This window comes from Neopelma chrysocephalum, unplaced genomic scaffold, assembly GCF_003984885.1.
Source record: "Neopelma chrysocephalum unplaced genomic scaffold, ASM398488v2 Primary Assembly neopelma1_104, whole genome shotgun sequence".
Taxonomy (NCBI): Eukaryota; Metazoa; Chordata; class Aves; order Passeriformes; family Pipridae; genus Neopelma; species Neopelma chrysocephalum.
The window spans coordinates 1,335,539-1,356,490 of NW_020897768.1; the positions used below are offsets into that span (position 1 = coordinate 1,335,539).

General features: G+C 36.5%; 1 protein-coding gene across 12 annotated transcripts in view; it reads right to left on the minus strand.

Moving 5' to 3' along the window:
- Window positions 1-279: 279 nt before the first annotated feature.
- Window positions 280-20,952, minus strand: part of DST (dystonin) — a 305,079-nt gene continuing 284,406 nt past the window's right edge. For 4 of the 12 annotated variants that reach the window (XM_027695992.1, XM_027695991.1, XM_027695989.1 and 1 more), the window contains 14 exons: window positions 18,783-18,926; window positions 17,742-17,930; window positions 16,859-16,988; window positions 15,890-16,053; window positions 15,406-15,568; window positions 13,761-13,915; window positions 13,521-13,595; window positions 12,643-12,660; window positions 9,591-9,708; window positions 7,204-7,272; window positions 6,231-6,430; window positions 5,662-5,772; window positions 2,987-3,110; window positions 1,066-1,331 (listed from right to left, as the gene is read on the minus strand). In XM_027695992.1, coding sequence (XP_027551793.1) covers window positions 1,066-1,331; window positions 2,987-3,110; window positions 5,662-5,772; window positions 6,231-6,430; window positions 7,204-7,272; window positions 9,591-9,708; window positions 12,643-12,660; window positions 13,521-13,595; window positions 13,761-13,915; window positions 15,406-15,568; window positions 15,890-16,053; window positions 16,859-16,988; window positions 17,742-17,930; window positions 18,783-18,926 — 1,926 coding nt within the window. Of the gene's footprint in view, window positions 1,332-2,986; window positions 3,111-5,661; window positions 5,773-6,230; window positions 6,431-7,203; window positions 7,273-9,590; window positions 9,709-12,642; window positions 12,661-13,520; window positions 13,596-13,760; window positions 13,916-15,405; window positions 15,569-15,889; window positions 16,054-16,858; window positions 16,989-17,741; window positions 17,931-18,782; window positions 18,927-20,952 lie in introns of all 12 variants that reach the window. The other 8 variants (XM_027695995.1, XM_027695994.1, XM_027695996.1 and 5 more) reach the window with 3 other exon arrangements.

Genomic DNA, 20,952 nt, shown 5'->3' on the forward strand with positions numbered 1-20,952 from the left:
TCTTTATGCCTTTCAGACATGGTATATAAATGACAGAAGTTTACTATGGAGAAAAAAAATTGTTGACACACAATAACTACATGTAATTTCATGTGATCAATATGTGCAATTTAGTGTTTTATTAAACAAACACAGTAGCTAACCAAAATCTGATTGCTGATAATGGGAAATAACATTCAAGCCGTGTTCCTATGGTAATTATTGGTTTCCTGAAATGGTATATGCCCTAAAATATAACATAGAAAATTACCTTCCTGTGAAATAAGAAGTACAATAGAAATAAAGTTAAGGGACATGTTTATTTCAGAGCTTTCTGCAAGCAAAATTGCTTTGATACAAAATGAGTTCAATGTTACAGTGCTACCATCCACTCAAGCAAAAGAAAACCTCACATTTACATGAATGCACTTTATATTGATATTCTTACAGAATATATCCAGAATGTGTCTGGCCTCATTGAAAGCAATGGCACAGAAATGCTGCAAGGTATTGGAGTATCATATTATTGGCGAGTGCTTAATTAACTCTGTGAGTTCTCTGAGAAATGCTGTATAAATAAGGGTACTGTGAATGTGGGTTTGTATTACGTAGTAGTTTTGATGTACATCCTTTAGTGTTTGCTTAGTTAGCTCAAAACGTGTAATTGTGTCTTTTGGCTTTTAGTATTCTCTTTTTCTTTTTTAAAGAAAAATCATGAGGTATCCTTTACTGTTAACTAATGACATAGTGATAGGCCTATTTTATTGAGGTTGCAAAGACTTACTGTACATTCAGTACACTGTACATTCGGCAATTATTTTTAGTGTACTTTCTACATGTTACTGTGTACAACTGTTAGTTTACATTAGAACTCTTCCCCCTTCTCACAGGATATGGCAAAACCAAAAACAAATCTGACAAAAATTATACACATAAAATAAGAAGACAAATACACAAATAAGGCCATCTGCAGAATTAAAAATCCACCTCTTGCGATATTTCACAATAATTTCTACATAATATTTTACATCTTATGAACTTAAATATTTAATGCAAAAGGAAAAGACTTTTGTGGAGCCAATCATATTATCTCTTCAAGGACTTGTCCGATTTGCTGGCCAGTGGCCTTCTCTGGGGCGTTGGAATTTTAGAAGGTTTGGCTGATCCTGGCCGAGAACCTGCTCGGGGTGTCGGTCTGCTTGTAGCAGGAACAGTCTCTGACATATCTGAGCACACAGACTGGATTTCTGAAATGTCAAAGTCAGATGCGTCACTGCCTCGGCGGCTACTTGACCTGCTGCCAGCCTTGCTTCCTGCTCGGCTACCAGGTCTGCTTGGAGTTCTTCTGGTGTCTGGAAAGAGAGAAGCTAACCATGAATATTAAAGATAAGGTTGGAAAAGGTGTGCAGGTCTTTCCTAGGTCTTTAGCAAACCCAAAAATTCCTTATTGCACAAACTAAACTTTAGACCTCTGCCAGGCAAGTTAAATGATGCTGTATGTCACACTAAACAGAAGGAAATTCAAGATCAAACACTGACACATAGTTGATTTGTCACTAGCACATCTCATTAAAACTGTGTTATCCTGGTTTTCATGACTTACTAGACATGCATTGTACCTTCATGCAAGAGTCAGAGCCTTTCTTTCCCCTGCCATTTTCTCAGCTATGAATTGAAAAAAAATTAGTATCTGGCCTCTTCATTCTATCATGATTTCTCAGTATATGCACCTTGGAAATGCAAATTAACATCCCAAATTTTAAATGTGTACCCCTCTTTTTTAAAAAAATCAAACTCATACAGTTGAAAGCTGCAACTAAACAAGGGCAGAGTATACATTCTCCCAAACAAAGGACTGAGTAAATGAGCCCTCAGCAAGCCTGCTAAAGTAAAAACCTGCCCAGACAACGCGCCATGAAGAAAAAACCACAACAAAGAATCTTAAACAGAAAATCATTAATGTGGTTTTTCAGAATTTTCCAATTACTTATTAAGTATTTTTGATCTTCACAAATCTGGTTCCTTGCATGTGTGAAGAACACCATATTAAAACTGAAATATTAGGTGGCTCATTTTTTAAAATCACCTGTAATTTAAAAGACATGTACTCTTTGATCAGGATTTCCCACTACTGCTGAGTATGCTTTGCAGAACCTCATGTAAGTCATGGCTAGGCTTCGCGAACGAAGATTTGGGAAGGGCTCTACCCACGATTCTTGCAAGCGCGTTGGTGGCTAAAAAGGCCAATACGAGAAAGGCAAGTCCGGTTGCAAAAGACACAGCAGAAAGACTCCTTAGATGGTATATTCTGCAAGGCTCGATTCTTTCTGCGTTGTCTTTTCTCCTCAAGAGTGATCCTGCGTGCTTTCTCAAAAGCATCAGCAGCGTTATAAATGGACTGTCTCCAGGCCTCCCGGTTAGAGGCCAGAGTAGACCAGTTATGGTGATCAATATGCCCGAGGCTGAGTTGTTGCTTCAGGGGAAAAGCCCGTAGAGCTATTTTCTGTTCTAATCATTCATCCTTCTCTCTTGTACAGAGCTGCTCTGAGGATCCTGGAAGAGCACAGCTTCAGTGCTTTCTATTTTCGTATACTGATTTAAAAATCTCTATGGGCTATTCCATTAATAAGGTCACCTACAGCTGCTCCCTGTAGTTCTTTCAAAAGAAATGCTCCATCACAGTTGAGCATAACTTGAATATTGCAAAGAACTGGACTCTTTCTTTTTAAGTAAATGCTTCGTCCCCAGTTCCTCAGGCAGACACATTGGAGATACCATTGTCAAGAAGATTGCAGTTACAAATTTGCACATCCAGAGCTGAACATAGCTGCTGTGCAACCATGTGAACGGAGGACCATTACCCTGATTATGTGCACCCTCAGCAATGGGCAGACAGTAGGACTTTCACTCCTTCCCACTCTTCTGACATCTCCATGGAACCCTTATGTGACCCTAAGTATTCAGGTGGAAAACAAAGCAAGTGCTAGATCAAAGTCAAGACACTCACCTGCAAACTGAGCTCTGACTCTGGTAGCTGCTGTTGACAGGATGCCACTGTCTTCTCCAGATTGGAAACCCTTCCCTGATAGATATCCTGGCAGTCTAAGCTTACTTCCTTGAATTGGTGTTCCCTATGCAAAGCAAAACACAATAAACAAATGTTGCTTTCAGCTGAAGATAAGGACTGGTCATAGGTGCTACATAGCTTAGAATATGATCATCTTAACATTCACTGTGAATCTGAAATACTGGTTTGAGCCACTATGGACATTTTTCATGATGTGAAGTTTTGAATGTTCCTTCAGCAGTTTGTATTTGAAGTAGCCAAATGTAAAAGTCCAAAAAAAAAATTTTAAAAGTTTGTTTAAAATTTTGTTTGTATCACAATGCATATAAAGAAAGAAAAAAGCTACCTTCTTATAATTAGTCAGGCACATAAGATTAGTTGATGGTACATCTTGAGGTTTTATGTCTGCATAGCTTGACTTTCCACCATTCAGACTGTGGTTATAGGTGATGAATACATTTGTTTTGCCTTCAAATTATTTTTAAATTTGAAACAAGGCTACCAAATTTCAAAAACCTTCTGCTAAGAAAAAAACCCAAAACAAACAAAAAAATCAACTCCCAAAAAAACACAACCAGAAAAAAGAGCATAGGACTAATTAAAAAAGTTTCAGTTGTCATTATGTGTCTTATATTGTCTGCAATTTCTCCACTCTACAGTCTTACCCTGCCTGCTTTCTTTTTTCTGAAATAAAATGAGTCTTGGTTTACAATCTGCCCCAAATAAAAAAATTTCTTTCAAAACCACAAGAATTAAATCCTCATATCTCAAAATGCATATAACACACTAAATAAAGTGTATGCAAATTGGAGAAAAACTACAGTATTCACAGTAATTAGCACAAAAATACTAAGTAAATATCCAAAATATAAAACCAAACCATGAAGTGTGTTCTGTGCCTTTGATCCCCATACCATAGTAGGTAGAATTAGGTACTGAAAACCAAGATCTAGGAGTGTGTTGGGAGCTGCCTTGAGCTAAGAACCAAGCAGAGGCCTGGCAGGAGCCTTCCTGGCAGCTGCCAGCTCAGACCGTGTCTGGCACAACCGAACAAAAGAACACTGAGATGCTAGGGAACAATCTGCTGGCTTCAACAGTGGTCACAATGTTAAACTTTCTTTAAAGCCAAGTACAATGCTTGACATTCAGCTAGACACACCTTGAGTATCTCTCTGTTATAAAGACACTGCTTGGGAGGATAAGGAGAAAAGGGAACACTTTCTATTACCTCCACTAGAGCTGCTGCACTCCGGGCAAGGCATTGGGGTAGAATCACTGGTGCGAAAAGGAAAACAAGCCTGTTCTTTAGTTTTGCCCTAAGCCCAAATGCGTAAAAAAATATAAACTTATAAAATAAATAACGTCTCTCTTGGGCAGAAAATGCTGCAGAATGCCTCAGAAATCCACTGCAACTTACCCCACCCTGACCATTCCATTTATAATCTTAAACCACGGTGGTTTACATAAAAGAAACTGACTGAAACTACTGGCAGTTGTAAGAGCAGATAAGAAATACAGTGCCCCCATTTGAAATCAGGCCAACTGCTTTCCTGTCATTGTAATCCAATGAAAACAACACCTTTCCATGTCTATAAACCCTTTAAAGTACCATCAATTAATCTTTCAATGCAGTTACCAGCTCAGAGATGAAAGAAAATACATGAATATATTAGAAACTGACAACTGACTAAACTCTGTGCTGGTAATCATTCTAAGCAACAACCCCATGTGCTTGAAGTGCTGTAAACACAGACACACCTGCAGTGCACAAGTAACACACAGAAGGAGGGAGTGAGAAGTTCATTGTGCATCTTTGAGCAAAGCCATGCTGAGGTTATGTAAACTTCACACCAGAAGGTGTCACAGGAATAGCCACAGGCATCAAAGTGCAGATTTGTGAAAAGCAGATACAACAGAGTGGTGGTAGCAAAAGCTTTCCCCTCACTGAGCCCTCCACCCTAACTCAGGGCAAGAGTAATTCCCACAAATGACACAATGATACAGCTGCAATCTTTTCACTGACTGTAATGACATTAGAGGAGACACTTTGGCTCCAAGTCCCTTCAAATTTTGGTCACACAGCCTAATTGCCAGCACAATCCTAACTGCTATACTAGCAATTTCTACGTAAGTCATGCTGGTTTCCTGTTAAGTCATCAAATAGCAATCTTATTAGAGCAACGATTGGTCACTATCCCCCCAAACAAAACTTTCTGTTGTTGGAAGCATTTATATATCAAAGTCAGTCTTTTTTGCCACCTTCTTCAAAGTGATTGGGTATTTCTTTATTAGTGGTTTTGCATTAGAGATCATGATTTATTAATCTCGTTCCTGCAGTTCAGGAATATTATAGTACTTAATGAACCCAAAGTAAACAATTTTAGGAAGGAAACGTAAATTATATTAAAATGCCTTTTTTTCTTAAAGTACTTTAAAAAAAAGATTTGGGGGAAAAAAAGGGAAGAAATAATTTGACAAAGGTCTAAAATAAAGGCAACGCATTAATATGCACAGGATGTTGCAGCTCTGAAGCACTGAAACTGTAGTGGATGTTAGTGAAGGGACAGTTTTAGTGAAGGAAGGTCATTAGACTAGAATCTCTGTCCTTACTGTACCTCTGCAGATGACCCTTGATAGTCTGAGGATTCTGATGGCTTAGAAGGAGTTGATGTTTTGCTGTTTGTCAACCATGGTTTACCATAGTTGCGTATTAAATGATGGGGTGTCTGTATGAAACAATGGTAAATCAAAATATGAAGTAGATGGAAAACAATGTCATGGAGAAGGATACCCAGGCTTTCATAGGGAGATCAAATCTCATGGTAGAAATAAAAACTAAGCAGAAGGAGTTAATGACAAATGTTCTCAACCAAAGAGATGGCAGAGCTTATTTTTTAAACAAAACTGAGAGGTTCGTTGCTCTTTCAGAGCAATTCCCAAACTGCCAGTTAGCTCATGTGGCACCTTAAATGTAGACTTCTTCTATTCCCATATTGCAAACAAAGAGTAGAGGAAATATATTGAAAAGACTTCTCAGATCCTCCCCGGACTATGAAATAAAATGGAGATACTTCTTCCCTATGAGCTAGGGAAAGCAACGATATTACTGGAGCAAGGAAAAAACCCAAAAATTTTATCTATACCCCATTTGTTAACCACTGCAGTTTTGTACGCCTCTCCTTACCTTCGGTGTACTTGTAGCAACTGCCTGTGTGGCAGCTGCCTGGCCAGCTTGACTTGACAGAGAAGTAGATCTGTTGGGAGAAGCACCTCTCGAAGAGGGTCGTGATCTACGGCCCCTTGGTCGGAAAGCTGCCATGCTCTGACTGGCACCATCTGCCAAAATGAATTTTTCACGCAGCTCCACATTTGTCCTCCCTTTAGCTGCAGAGAAAGGTGTTCCATTTAATCAGATATGAAAATTGTCACAAGCCTGTTTATGGTCATTTTTGCCATGCCAACTCCAACACATTTTAACAATAAATAAAATGCATTATTGTGTAATGCATTTATTTTGGACACAGAAGAGTTATGTGCAGAACTCGCTTATTCTAACACTTTATGCCAGCAGGAATGAACCACTGTCAAAGGAAGTCAGCGTGATAATGGAATGCTCAACGTGCTAAATCTTTGTTAATCAACCAACTATTAATACATAGACACAACCTGATGAGCAGTTTTGCTATCTCTACAGCTATTTATAATAAATAATACTTGCTTGGATGTTCCAGGAGAAATAGCTAAGTACAACTTACAGGAAAGCAGCAAATATATTTATTCAAAACTATGAAGTTATGTAGTTTGGCAACATGCAATGATGAACATAAAACCCAAACTATGATGAGGTAATTGGTGGCTAAGCACTCACACACACATACAAACACACATATGAGAGGATGTTCCGCATGAATAGATGCAAGACATGTTAGCATTTAACTGTATCAATGTGAATGACAATTGTTTTTGAAACACTCTTCAAGCGTGTCAAAAAATCAGCTTGCAAAGCACTAGCCCATGTAGGAACATGTTAAGCTAAATATGATGAGTGAAGCACATTGTTAAAAGTATATATATATATGTATATATCTTAAAAAAATGGGAAGGAAATGAAGAGAGAGAAGAAGAGGAGAAGGAGACAAAGAGAGGGATTTGCCAACCTATAGTAGGCTGAGTGGTAATTGAAGAGTTTGATTCCGAACGTAACATTTTACTCCCGTGATGATGAACTAGAAAAAATGACACAGGACATGGGTCACATTAAAGAAAATCGTTAGCAGGAGAAGAAATCAAGTACAGCAGCTGCATATGCAAGAGACTTGGAGCACCAGGGCAAAAGACAGGACTTGAGCAAAAGCTGTCTCTAAGTACTCTGAGGAGAGCTCTCAAAGGTTTCCTATGCCAAAAGGAAATAGTGCTTGGACAAACAACTACAGTCCCAAATATACTTCTGTAACAACAGTATTTATCTGCTGACATAAAGAAGCAATATAAGCTAAAGTGAATTTATATAAATAGGTGCAATACTTTTAAAGCTGCTTATGACAACAGTTCTTTAAAATGTGATTTATCTGAATACATGAGGAGCACTCGGTGGAAATTAAGATTTGCTAGGTGAAGAGGTCAAGGAAAAGTCTGAACCTGCACCATTGGCATTCATGACTAATCTGCATCACTGACTTCCACCAGACTAGGATTAGGTACCAATGTACAACATCCACCATCTGGATGATTTTATAGAGCTTGGTGTTTCTTTAGACCCACTGCTCTGCTCACTTATTTCCAAGAAAAAGGAACAAAGTACTATAGACAATACTGAGGATAGTAATAAGGAATTCCAATAAATTAATTAGACAGTTATTAAGTATTATATCTCTCAGCGTCAAGCCAAGAACAAATTGCAACAGTCTACCCTGTCAATAGGCCTGAGAAAAACGTTTGGGATACAACAGAACTAACCAAGTTAACCTTTCAATGAAGTCAGATCTTTTGAGGTACACTTCATTTTTTACTATCCTGTACTTTTGAGGAACAGGAATAGAAAGCTATAAAGTAAGGATGGCTCTGCAGGCATAAATGACTTTTCCATAGTGCAAAATCAGATGCTAAATTTCAGGTAGACTTATGGTAACACCAATAAATGTAATATTATTCTTACATTTAATAAACAATATATGCAATAAACTGGAAAGCAAAAGGACTATTTTTAACCCTTCTAAAAAGTCGGATATGTCATTGTAAAGTTATGACAGTGCTTTCATGATACTATGATGTTATGGGTTTCAATATGATAGGAAGTTTTGTGGGTACCTTTCAAGCCTGTAGACAAAGGTTTTTAGGCCTTAGTGGCACACTGCCAGCCCTTACAAGGGTTCTGTTCATTTTGCATTTAATAGGGGGTTTATGGTAGCTTCTTTTTGGATTTAACACCCTTGACTTAGCATGACAACTGCTACAAATACAAGTTCTCCCCTCTCTCAAGGTCTGTAACAGAAACCTTCCAAAGTAGAAGCTATATGAGATGGCTGACACTGGAGAAAGGTCTACAGAACAGCTATGTCACTGCCTTCACTAGCTCATTTGCCATTCCTGAACCCTTCTGTGCTGTTCTCACACTATTACAATATTGATTATTACTACATTCTACAGAACTCCTAGGAAGTAAAAATGAAGTAAATTTAATACTGCAAGTTAATAGGATGGTATTACCTAGCTACAGAACATCAGGTCACTCTGAAAATAGTGAACATTACTTTCCGCAATTTTACTACTCTGGCTGCTATTTGACTTGTGTCTCTTCTACTTCGTTCACAAATGGATTCTTTCCTATCTCCAGCTGTTCCTCCAAGAACCAGTGCCAGACAGCCTACCTTCCCACTACAGAAGTGAGCTTTCCACTGCTGTGTACTGAGAATATAATGCACCTGATACAATGTTCTGGAGTGCACAGTGATAGAGCGCTCCCTGCTTCTCTGGAGCACAGTGTCCTCCAGACCAGAACATTTTCCACTTGCTTTGTATAAGGCTCAGGGCTCTGCAAAGTGGTTCTGGGGAGGATGCCAATGAAAAGAAAGGGTTACAAAGGTAAAGACTGAAAGACTAGGCGCAGCTACTGGCCAGAGAAGTTTCTTAAGGTGGTGGTGGTGGTGTTACTCATCAATTAAATTGCCTTATTTTGATTTATTGCCTTAAAACTTCTCTCTTGCTAAGAAGGTTTTATTGTAAATTTCTGTGTCCTACTTCTGCCAAATCATACAAGCATCTTACATGCCATAAACTCTATCTGGGCTAAGTTCAATTCTTAATTAGACCACTTTAACACTGAAGGAACTGTGCAGAAGACACCACAGTTATTCCAGACATACATTAGTGGAACCAAAGAGGATCTCAATCATGGGATTTAAAGTTTACAAAAACGTGACATTTAGTGAGATGATGTTTACAAGAACTGGCATTTTATACAAGTCAATCTCCATCTTGAGACAATGAATGGTGACTGCATTCAAATAATAATCAGCATGTCCATTTTAACAGTTTCATTACATACCCCGACAAGGATCATTTTTCACTAAGAACTCATCGAGTGCCATCCAGCCCCCTCCAACACGAACCATGACTGTACTTCTTAGGATACGAACAAGGCGCAGTTGTTGAGAGTCACCAAACTGCAATAAGAATCAAACAATAGTCTGAGGTTCTCAGTCATTCAGATGCAGTTCAGCAGTGACAGGTTAAAAATCAGACACTTAAAAAAGTTTATTTTGATATTTAATTATTAGTAAATGCTAAAAAATCAATTTATTTATGCAGATTATTAAAGCTGTTAAGATTTCAAATCAGATGGCACTGCACTAATCCAAAGAAGATGGCGGAATGTTAAAAAAGAATCTCAAGTTAAATTTTATGCTTGATTCTCAAATGTTTGAGGTCATAAAGGAAGCAAAATTAGTAATACATTATTTAAATGGTTACAGTCTGGTTTTGTGCAAATTAATGAAGACCTATTTGCATTATTTCACTGATAAAATCTTAAGCATACTCTCTTCTGCAACAGTCTTGATTTTTAATGATGTCAGCTGAAAGAAAGGCAGCATCATTTTAAACAATCAGTATGTGGGCTGGAAATTCAATGTGTTATGAGTATTGCACAGTTCTATGAATTGATTAATTTGTAGGAATATATTCAGATATAGCACTGACACTGCTCACCTATAGTAAGGTGCATATGAGGAAAGGAACATTAAAGAAGCAATGAATGATTGATAGCTATCATTATCGTCCTTTGTTATAAACTGTTTGTCACTCCTCTGTCTACACATCAAGGTTCCTCACAATTCAGAGATGCACAATAACCTGTTTCATATTAAGTTCTGGTATGAGTCCATTCTTCCTTTGGGCTGATGAGCAGGCCTAATGAATATTTTGCTCTTGAAACCTGTGTAACAAAGCCTGTACACAGTACCTCCATTCAAAAATTGGATCAAAGAAAACATGACCAAAATGTTGACCTCACAATCTCAAGAAAACTAACCAGAATTCAGTATTTTTTATTTACTAAAATATTTTTATACCAGATCATCAGGTCAAGTGCAGTGTACTCTCACGCAAACATGCAGAGCACTCACTAAAACCAACAGGAGTGGAATGCACCTCTTTAGAACAATCTCTGACCCTTGGAGAAGGCTGGCCATAATTCAACTGTACCTACTTGCTCCAGTGAGGGGACTGAAATGCTTTAAATGCAAACCACACAAACGTGCTCCCTACTTGTTAGATGACTTTAGTTGTTTGGTACTACTTAAGCCAAAAAGAGAGAATAAGTTTAAAGGACTATTACTTTTAGGAACCAAACAAAAGCAAAGTTTGCTGCTTAATTCAATAATAAATTGTATTTTTGATAAGTAAGAACATTCATGTGATCATTATTTGTAAAGGCTTTTTAATAATGTATTCAATATATGCCAAACAAACAACCATTTTATATACGGAGATCAAAGTTTTTAAAAAATGGCATCCAAATTGATGCTGTTTATTTTTATTGGCTTGTTCCTACTGAGAATTTTTTCCAGATTCTGAAGATTAGTATCTTTTTTCTTTTCTTTATTTTTCTTCCCATCCCAGCTTAATTATTCAGTTAGACTCCATCAGGTAACTATATCAAGGGTCAAATGCAATGTCCTTTGGAAACTGCCCACCTAGCTGCTGTTAATTCAGACAGTGGGGCTCCTGGAAAATAACACATGGCATTTCTTCTAATGGTAACTCAGTTAATTTCCTTCTTAAAATAGCAAGGATACCAAATTTCCTTAAACAGTATTTAACATTATTTCAAATAATCAGAGCTAAAAGCGTAGGGGAGTTTAAGCTACAAAAAGTCCTGTTCTTGACAATAGCCATATAACGTCATTGTCACTAGAGAAGCCTCAGCTAACTTCTTGTGGGTGCTTTTTACCATAGTACTGTTCTGCACCAGTAAGAGATGCTCTCAAGAAATGCTGTATGTTTCCCAGATCTGAGAGTACAGATGGCAGATAAGAGGATTAACATAATTTCAAAGAGTCTTTTAAAAAAGAGACTTGTTCTATATGTGAAAAACATTTTCAATTATTGTTTAGATATATTGCTTGAGGCATGTGGTAAGATTATCCACTGCTCTGTGCTTTCTTCTATACTTCAACAGCCTTTGCAAGTAAATAAGAGTGCACCCACATTTGCAAAATCTTTAGATTTAAAATGGCTAATGCTTTTAACACTAACATATCCAGAATGTATTACACATATTATTGTCTTTTTAAAAGCATAAGATACTAATGGTATCTAGTTTGCATAAGGTATTTCCATTCTTACCAGGCAAATATGATTTAGCACTTTCGGAGGCTGTGTATCAGTACGTACCACAGGAATAAGCAAGGACTTAAATACAGCTCCAGTACATTACAGACTTGCCATAGCTCTTTGAAAACACTTTGGGAGAGGGAGTAGTCTAAACTAGAACAGTAATTTTATTTTGCCTATTTCCAAAATATGTATTTAATGATTCACTGTGTTACTACACAAAATACCACAAATCAGTCAGGTTCTTAACCAGTCTGCTTGATTCTACCTTTTTTTTTGCAAAGATGAAAGTATTTTTATGTAATTTGCAATTAATAAGTGATATGATGCTGGGATCTGTTTACCACAATTAGCCTTTAATCTAATAACCTAAAAAAGATATTACAGAATTTTGAAGGATTCCACTATAAAGCTGAAAACTGATTAGTTAATAGTTATCTCTATAATTACAGTTTAAATGCTCAAGATTTTTTGCTGTGGGAATTGCTGCTGACCATTATCTGGTTCCTTTAAAAGTAATCTCCTTAATGAGAAAAATTGCCAAAGAAAGCAGGTGAGGGATTGTAGAGGAGGGATCCTGAGACAAGGAACGCTCCACAGCATTTAAAGAAATACCACAGCTGACCAGCAATGAATTAGCTGAAGATGAATGGATGGCAAGTAGACTGACCAATGCAAGCTTAAATCACTATGCGTTAGAAAAAAAAAAGAAAAAAAAAAGGAAAAAAAAAAGAAACTTCATAACACATTCTACTGGTTTATACCTGATTTCCCAGGAAGAACTGATAAGAAATGAAAAATAGAAGAAAGACACGATTAGTTTACAGGAAATTCGCTACATGACTCTAGAACACATGCAAACTAACACATTAGACACTCTAAATAAAGTATCTACTTGAGGGATGAGCAGGTAGTTAGCCATCCAGAGACTGAATATGGAAAATATTCAAGGCCTCTGTTTCCTTCCCATTGCTGTTTCTGTGGTCTTTTAAAATAATCTACAAGTATCTATTAATCTCTCTTAGCTGAATATCGCATATTCCACTTGAAATTGTTCTGGTTATTGGATCCAGGGGTAGCAGATCTTTTTCCACTATGTGATATTTATTTTTCTTTACTAAAATTGTTCTGCAGATATCTAACACTTTGCCTAACCTTCAGAAGTATGTGTGTTCCAATAAAATGACAAGAGAGGGTAAAAGTGATTGAATACAGTTTGGTAAAACATTTTTGAAGTACAACACAATACCACAAGAAAACAACAGTCACTGTTTTCATTAAATTAATAGAAAATCAGCTACAGTTTAAACACTTTGGGTATCCAGGCGAAAAGACTGGCTTCTAAGGAGACACTGTTTGTATGTATTTATATGTGTGTGTTATACACATGCAGTTAGCTTTTAAAAATTCCTTATAATTAAAAACAGTTTCAGTAGTTTCAGCAAAAATAAATACAAGCAGCAGCATTTTTCCATATTTTTAGTCTATGTGTTCTAATAAGAAAAAACATAAAATGTATATAATCTTAAATAAAAGATATAATTGCCATAAAAGATTCCTATAAATCAATATAGCTTAATTCCTTGCATAAACCATGTCATATGAAGAAAGTTGAAAGAACTGAGGTCCTTAAAAGACTTACCCTGTACTTATTATCCCCAATCTGTTCCACTTGAAACCGTTTTGCACATTTACATTTCGCTACCTGCCTTGTAACCTGCAAAAAACCACAACTGGATAATTACTTTACTGTAAATATCACATTTCTAAAGACTTGTGTACCTAGTAAACTTCAAATTATATAGGAGTGAAAGTAAAATGAATTATTAAAGAATGTGACCCCAGTAGAACAGAATGCAACCTAAGAAAGCAGAGAATGTACCTCATCTTCAATTTTGTCAGCGTCTGTGAGAGGCTTGTATGCATCTTTATTTGGATGAAGAGCTGCTACAAATTCATAATAGTCAATATATCCATCACCATCTCTATCAAAAATGTCTGCAACAGCACTCATTTCAAGTCGGCTTGTTGGGAACTCTGCAAGACAAAGACAACAACAAAAGCTAAATTTTTTGGCTTTTCAAACCTTTTTCAACGAAAGGCTTTATTACAAATATTAAAAGGTTATTAGGCATTTGGTGACAGATAATGTCTATCAAAAAAAACAATTCCATTCAAAAGAGTGAAGGAATCTTTCTGAAAAAAAAAAAAAATCTGGATCTCCAGCATTACCCAGGTACTAGATTAAAATGAGTATCATAGTGTGGCTTGAAGACAGACACAGAAATGAGGCACAGATTAAACTGTAAGATATATGTTGGGGTTTTTTTAACATTTTGACCTTCAAAGTGCATAAAATACCACAAATTAACAAGACAAATTATTAGTGAGGACAGGTGAAGCAAGCATTTCACTGCTAATTAAATCTGGAATGCAAGGCCTTCCCAATGCAGATCCATGCATGGTGTTTCGTGAAATCCTTCTTTAGATGAAGTTCACTGCAGCAGAATATTAACCCTCACACAGATTCTCAATGAAATGGTGAAAGGAAATTTCAAGGTGATGAACAGTGATTATATCACGAGGGTTTAGCAGTCATAACAAATTGATACCAACTGAGTTAAATGGGTAAGCTATTTAACTTCTCGGTGATAGGGGCTTTTTTTCTATGAGTTTCAGTCACTTCATGCAAAACAACAATGTCCATGTAATTGCATTTCCTAAAGTTGGGTGAAAATTACAATATCCTCCTACTGACTAACTGTGAGATGCTAAAAGCAGCCCAATTCCCAGTCTTTACTGTTCAAAGCAAAAGTGTCCATGATACGAAGATAAAGGATTATTTTAAGAAGTAGGACCTTATCTGTTATGAGTCTGTTGCTAAAAGGAAACATGATCACATACAGACATGATGTGGAAGACTTATGTTACCACCAGCTGTGCATAACTAATGCATACCAATCCATCAGGAAAGCTAGGAAAAGTCCCTTCCTAGTTTGATTGCTTGGCATTTTGACCCTTATTATATAGGTATATGAATATTGTCATGGTTTATGGAAAAACTGGTTTCAAAAATTACACGGTTTCCTTCTAAAATTGAAATAATCCCATGTTAGTTCTTTGATAAAAATCATATGATCATATGATCTGATTTTGAAAATCACCTGTAGGTTCATTTTACTACTATGGTACATTTTACTATTATGACTAATCAATGAAAAGTAATTGTTGAAGTAGCTACTGTACTGTAGGAATAACAATCCAAGTCCAGTAAACCAGCAAACTGCTAGCTAGACAATAATATAAATCTGTCATCTGTAACCTGATTCCCAATGTAAAAGAACTAGAAAGAGTTTCTAGAATCTAGAAATATTTTCAAGTAAAATAATTATAAAGTAATAATAATTAATAAATTCAAAAGGGAAATCTGTGACCTTCTAACACAATAAACCTTTTAGCGTCCACTATATAGACAATAAGACTTCATGAGGTGTTTGTTCCAAATTCAACATAATTTTAAAACTTACTTGAAGAAAGAATTCCATCGATAAATTCCTGCCTTGTAATCTTTCCATCCTGATCTTTATCAATCCTCCTAAAGAAGTCCATCACGCGAGACTTCTTATGGTTCATCCATCGCATGTATTTTTTCCTCCAAATATCAAAATCAAAGTTGGCAAATTCTCTCAGCTTAATAAAAAACAGAAAGAATTTTTATTCAGCTGAAATCCATCAGTCTAAAACATCAATGAGATAGAAACCATCTGCGTTTTGTTGAATAACTAGTTCTTTGAGGACCTACATAAACATTTTAAATCTCTTAACTCTCCTCATTTAAAATGATGACAGCCTTTAAAGTACACTACAGCACATGTATCACAGTGTTTTCAGTTAGCTGTGTCATACAATATAACACAACAAATATGGAAGTTGTTTACAGTATTGACAATTTAACCCAGGGTAAAAATATTACGCAAAATATATGTATATTCTGTACAGTCCTTTTCTGACCTCTTCAAGTCTGTCCAAAGCATCATTAAGTTTTCTTCTCCTTTCCAAGGCCAGAAGCCAAACCTGCTGCCATTTGCTGACTAAAAGGTTTACCCGTGGATTCTTGGTTTCGATTTGTGCCTGGGTTGCTGATGGATACATGCCTGGTGTTGGGGAACGCTTCCCTGTTAACACATGATAAAATGCATAAGTCTCACACAGTTCAAACAAAACAAACATTCACATGAAGGCTACTTGACCCTCCTAAAATTACTCCTTCCTGTCCCAAATAAGGAGATCATATCCCAATATGTATTGGGATTTTTTTCTTTTTTTTCTTTTTTTTATTTTTTTTTTTACCATTTTTGGGGAACAACCAAATGGTGATTACAGTTGCTTTTGTCTTGCCAGAAGCAGCTAGTAGTGGCTCCACTGCATGGGTTAAATTAAATCTTTGTAAATCTCTCAGAGTTGCAAAGTAAACAATCTGATTTTAGAAGCAGGTTCCATGTATGGGTAAGTATAAAATACAATGGGTAAGTATATCTAAAAATAAAAAAACCAGTTTCCTCACTTGATTCACTTTCCATTCAACTTCACTAAATACACTTATTGGATTCATATAATTCCATAGACAGAAAGAGCACAATTTTGGCACTAAATCTTTATGTGAAGTTGTTTGCACTTTCAGATAACAGTAGGTTTGCAAAGACTCAACATGTACTTGCTCTTGGAAGTTTAATAGCACATGAAAGGCTGCACACTTTGAAAATAGGTATTGATGAAGATTAGAACAAAATTTAAAAATACACGTCTGCCATGAGAAATTTCCTCACAATGAAAAATGAGAGATAATTGGAAAATCAGCCAAGAGAATTTCACCCTGTTTCACTAGAAGCTAATGAAACCTATTAGATTATTAGCAATCTGTAAACTTTATAGATAAAGCAACAGTATGTGTGACCCACCCCAAAATACATCATTACTTACTGCCTGCTCTCCCCTTATCAAGGACAGGAATATGAGATTGTACTGGCGTGGGTTCAAGTGCTTTTCTTTTATGGGTCTTTGTAACTTTATCCACATCAGGTTGTTTTCTGGTCATTTCCTCCATGAATGTCTACAATCAGATAGAGGTGATATTAATTAACAATACACAAAAGTAACCACAGGAATGAAAATCATATAAAAAAGCTAAACAACAAAGTTATAAAGAAAGGCACAAAAAGACACTTATAATGCCAAACTCACAAAATAGACACAGTTAAAGGTTTTGTAGACAAGAAAAATAGGCAGTATAAGCTTTTAAAACCACTACGCCCTGGCTGTTAAAGGAAGCCTAAATCCAAAAACAAGCCTGTCAAACTCTTTATTAAATGTGTATGGTGAGGTGCTATACAACAATATTTTGCCTCTGAGTACTTGCTGTTCAGACTGCAGCTCATAGAAGTGACACAGCTCTGGTGTGTAAGCTGGGGTATGTCTGTGAGCATTCACTGCACCAGCAGGTCCCTCTGGTACTTCATAGACAAGTTTTTGAAACCCAATCAGTGAAGCCACACTGCAACACTAGTTCTAAGGTGGCAGCACTATAATATATTTCATGTGGGTTTTCTTTTATTCTTATTATTATCCTTCTTCCTGGGGAATTGTAGGTTTGCTTTTAGAACAATGGGATACTAAATTTTTGATTGGTTGTTTTTTTATCTCTGTATTGAATAAACTACAAGCACATCATACATATACAAAACACATGACCGAGTATCTGAAAAGGAATTCAATTATGAGAAAAAATAGTTAAGGAAATTCACACCTGATTAAGAATCCTAGCTGAGATGTGAACACCGTGTAAGTGACACTTAGCATTCCTTACCTGATGTTCAGCTATAAGTGCTTTAACTTCCTCAATTTCCTGGGGGATAACCTCTTTATCTTTTTCAGTTAGTGTAGTCTCTGCCCACTGCAACCAGGACAGCAAGGCTTCCAGCAATTCCTGGTTAGCAATAAGTCCAGCCAGGGCTCCTGCCAGTCTCTGTTGATGTTGTTTAGCCCATGCTACAACCTTGATAAAGGAACCAATGTGTGAGTAGGTGCACATCTGAAATTCTTCACAATGTATTTAAAATTGCTCTATTGACTGTAAACCCAGAGCTACCTCTTAGGCCTATTGATGTTTGAATATCAAAGGTGTTAAATGTAGTGGCTGATCACTAAAGGTAGCTAGGTAACTAGAACTCCTAGTTCAACACACTTTTTTCACAGATATTCAGGATTAGGTGCTGCTAAACACAGTAACTAGCACTTTCAGGCAGCATATTAAGAATTTTAACAGACAATATGTGTAAGTTTCTGAATCACACAGGATTTGGCTTCCATCTTCCTCCTGGGCACTCTTAAAGCCATACTTCACTAACACCAGTATTTTGTTTTTCTTTAAACTTAATATAAAACAGAAAATACCACCTTAACAGTTGAGGGTGGTACGCACTCTGCAACCTACCTGTAGCCACTTCAATAATTTGAAAATCTCTAGATTAAGAATATGTTGGACAGAAATCCTCTCTGATGCAATCAGAAAATCCTTCACATTTGCCCTGTATTTTCTGTCCTTTGTAACTTCTAAGTTTACAATTAGAAACTGTTGGCTTTCCTCACTTGGGAAGTGTCAGACAGTATTTCCTTTAATACATACAAACAAGGAAGCTTGGCCATCTGCTTTAGTTCTTAAAGCCCTGCAAGTTTTGAAATAAAACCTAGGGAAACATGGTATTAACATCTATCCTCATAGGTATTTTAAATGTTTAGTTCTCAACAGCTGGATCTTTTCCTCCCAGTGTAACTACCATATTAGTTGTCAGCTATGTTCCAACCAAAGATGGACTGCTGCAATGAAGATGGTTTGACATATACTGACCTCTTCAAACCTGGCTCTGATGATTGTTATCCAGTGCTTAATGGTGGTGATGGAGTCTGGGTGGCAGATAGCCAGAATAGCTTCTCCCATACCTGTTGCTTTATTCAGTTCTGCCTTTTTCTCTTCCAATTTCTTCATAAATTCCTAAAGCAGAGGTAATAATTTCAATTAGATGCTGAAAAAATTTGCAAGAGAAATCTGAGTGCATAATCTGGACGGTCAATGAGCCTCTTGATTGCTCAAAAACATTCAACTTGCAAAAGGCAAGTTTAATTTGCATGAGAAAAGCTTAAAATGTTTAAAAAGCCTATTCCACATAAAGTACTAAACACAGCTCTAAAACCTTTATCCCAGCTTGCTACTCCTTAAAAGCCTCCCACTCTCTAAATACCTGGAAGACACATACCCTTATTAAAAAAAAACAAAGGAAAATCACAGCATTTAGAAGTGCTGTAAACAAACTATATGATGGTTAGAATCACTACCAGCAACATTTCAATGACTTGGTTTGTCAGTTACAGAAATTCTTCATAATAAACTATCAACCTCCTGGCAGAGGCTGGAAATGTCCAACTATAATTACACACTCAGACAAGATGACAGAGGAGCTCAGGAGCAGCTATACTAAACTAACACAAATGTGAAAACTCAGCAGCTGAGGGGGAGAGACACAGTAAGAACAGAGACAGCTAATTAACCATCTGTTTTCAGAGGCGCTGCCATGTGGGAAAAATCTGGTAAAAGCAAAAGGATGTTTACAGTTTTAGGCATCCAAGTTCATAGCCATTGTTATTCCTATGATGGCAGGACCACAAATGGGTGCAGGGGGGAACCAACAGGAAAAAAACTGAAGGAGGACTTTTCCCATCCTTTCTATAGCTTGCATTGCTTTCTATTTTTTTTCCTTTTTTTTTCCAGTTAGTTATTTTTACTACGACGGTTTTACTATTCTGCCTAAATGTTCTCTTAGTGAGAACCCTTAACTGGAACTCCCGACATCTCTCAGTGTCTAGTTGAATTTTTTTGAGTGAAGTAAGATCCTAGAAAATTCAAAATCACCAAAACATTGCAAAAATAGATTCTTCAACAGGTCATAATGACATTATCCTGTGCCTTTACAAAGTATGAAATTATTATGAAATAAAAGTGTGAAAGACAATCTCTTCAACTTTGTTCTAGAAGGCTGGAATATGTAGGCTTCATATTTAAAGGGATTTGTTGTTAACTGATTTTGATTTAAGCTTAACTTATTGTCAGAGTTTAAGACCCAATCATAACATAAAAATGTGTGAGTCCTTAGAATATTTCAGTTCAACATAGTTTTGGAAAAGTTGAAGTGGGTTGTAATGAGATTACCAAAATAAGCCAAGGCCAGGAGGAGAATGAGCAACTACATTGTTTCCCCTGCCCAGCTATACTTGAATATCTCAAAAATTAAATCTATGATGCATTACATACAGTGTATTAAGCTTTCCCTCAGTAAGGGATGAACTCAGTAAGGGATGAACTCAATTGTGTTGAGCTCTGTGGCAATTCAGTGATACAGACACATTGTCAAGGGAAGAGATGGGATGCTTCTCATTCAGCAGTGTAGTGTATTAATCCACTATAGATCTCAGCCCCCAGAGAGGGGGATGAGTGACAGAAATGTCTGGCTGAGATAGCAGAATTCACTAAATCATGTGCATTATTCAAGAAAATAAAATCAGAAATAGGCAAAGATGGACCATTTGGATAAAATATTGTCCAGAAGAAACCTTTCAACACACAACTGAACACAAATGCAGCAAAACTATTTTACAAGAACCACAGTGACAAAAGGAATATATATTTCATATTTATGTAAATAATTTCAATAATGCATTTTTATATTAATATTGCAGCATTATAATACATAATGGTATATGGTGTAAAAGGAATACATATTCCTTCTTCCCTGATTTTCTGTTTTTTCTTCTTGAAAGCTAATGTTATAAACTTAAAAGGAGAGATCACTTATTCAAGGAAGACTGAGTGGTAAAGCAGTAGTGCCATAATCTTTCTTAGTTTAACAATTTATGTATTTCTATTCTTTAGCTTTTAAGAAGAAAATGTGTTTGGGAGAACCTCTTACAAAGCCTACTAAAAAGTTTGAATACAGTATGGCCACATCTAACACTGAGGCTGGTTG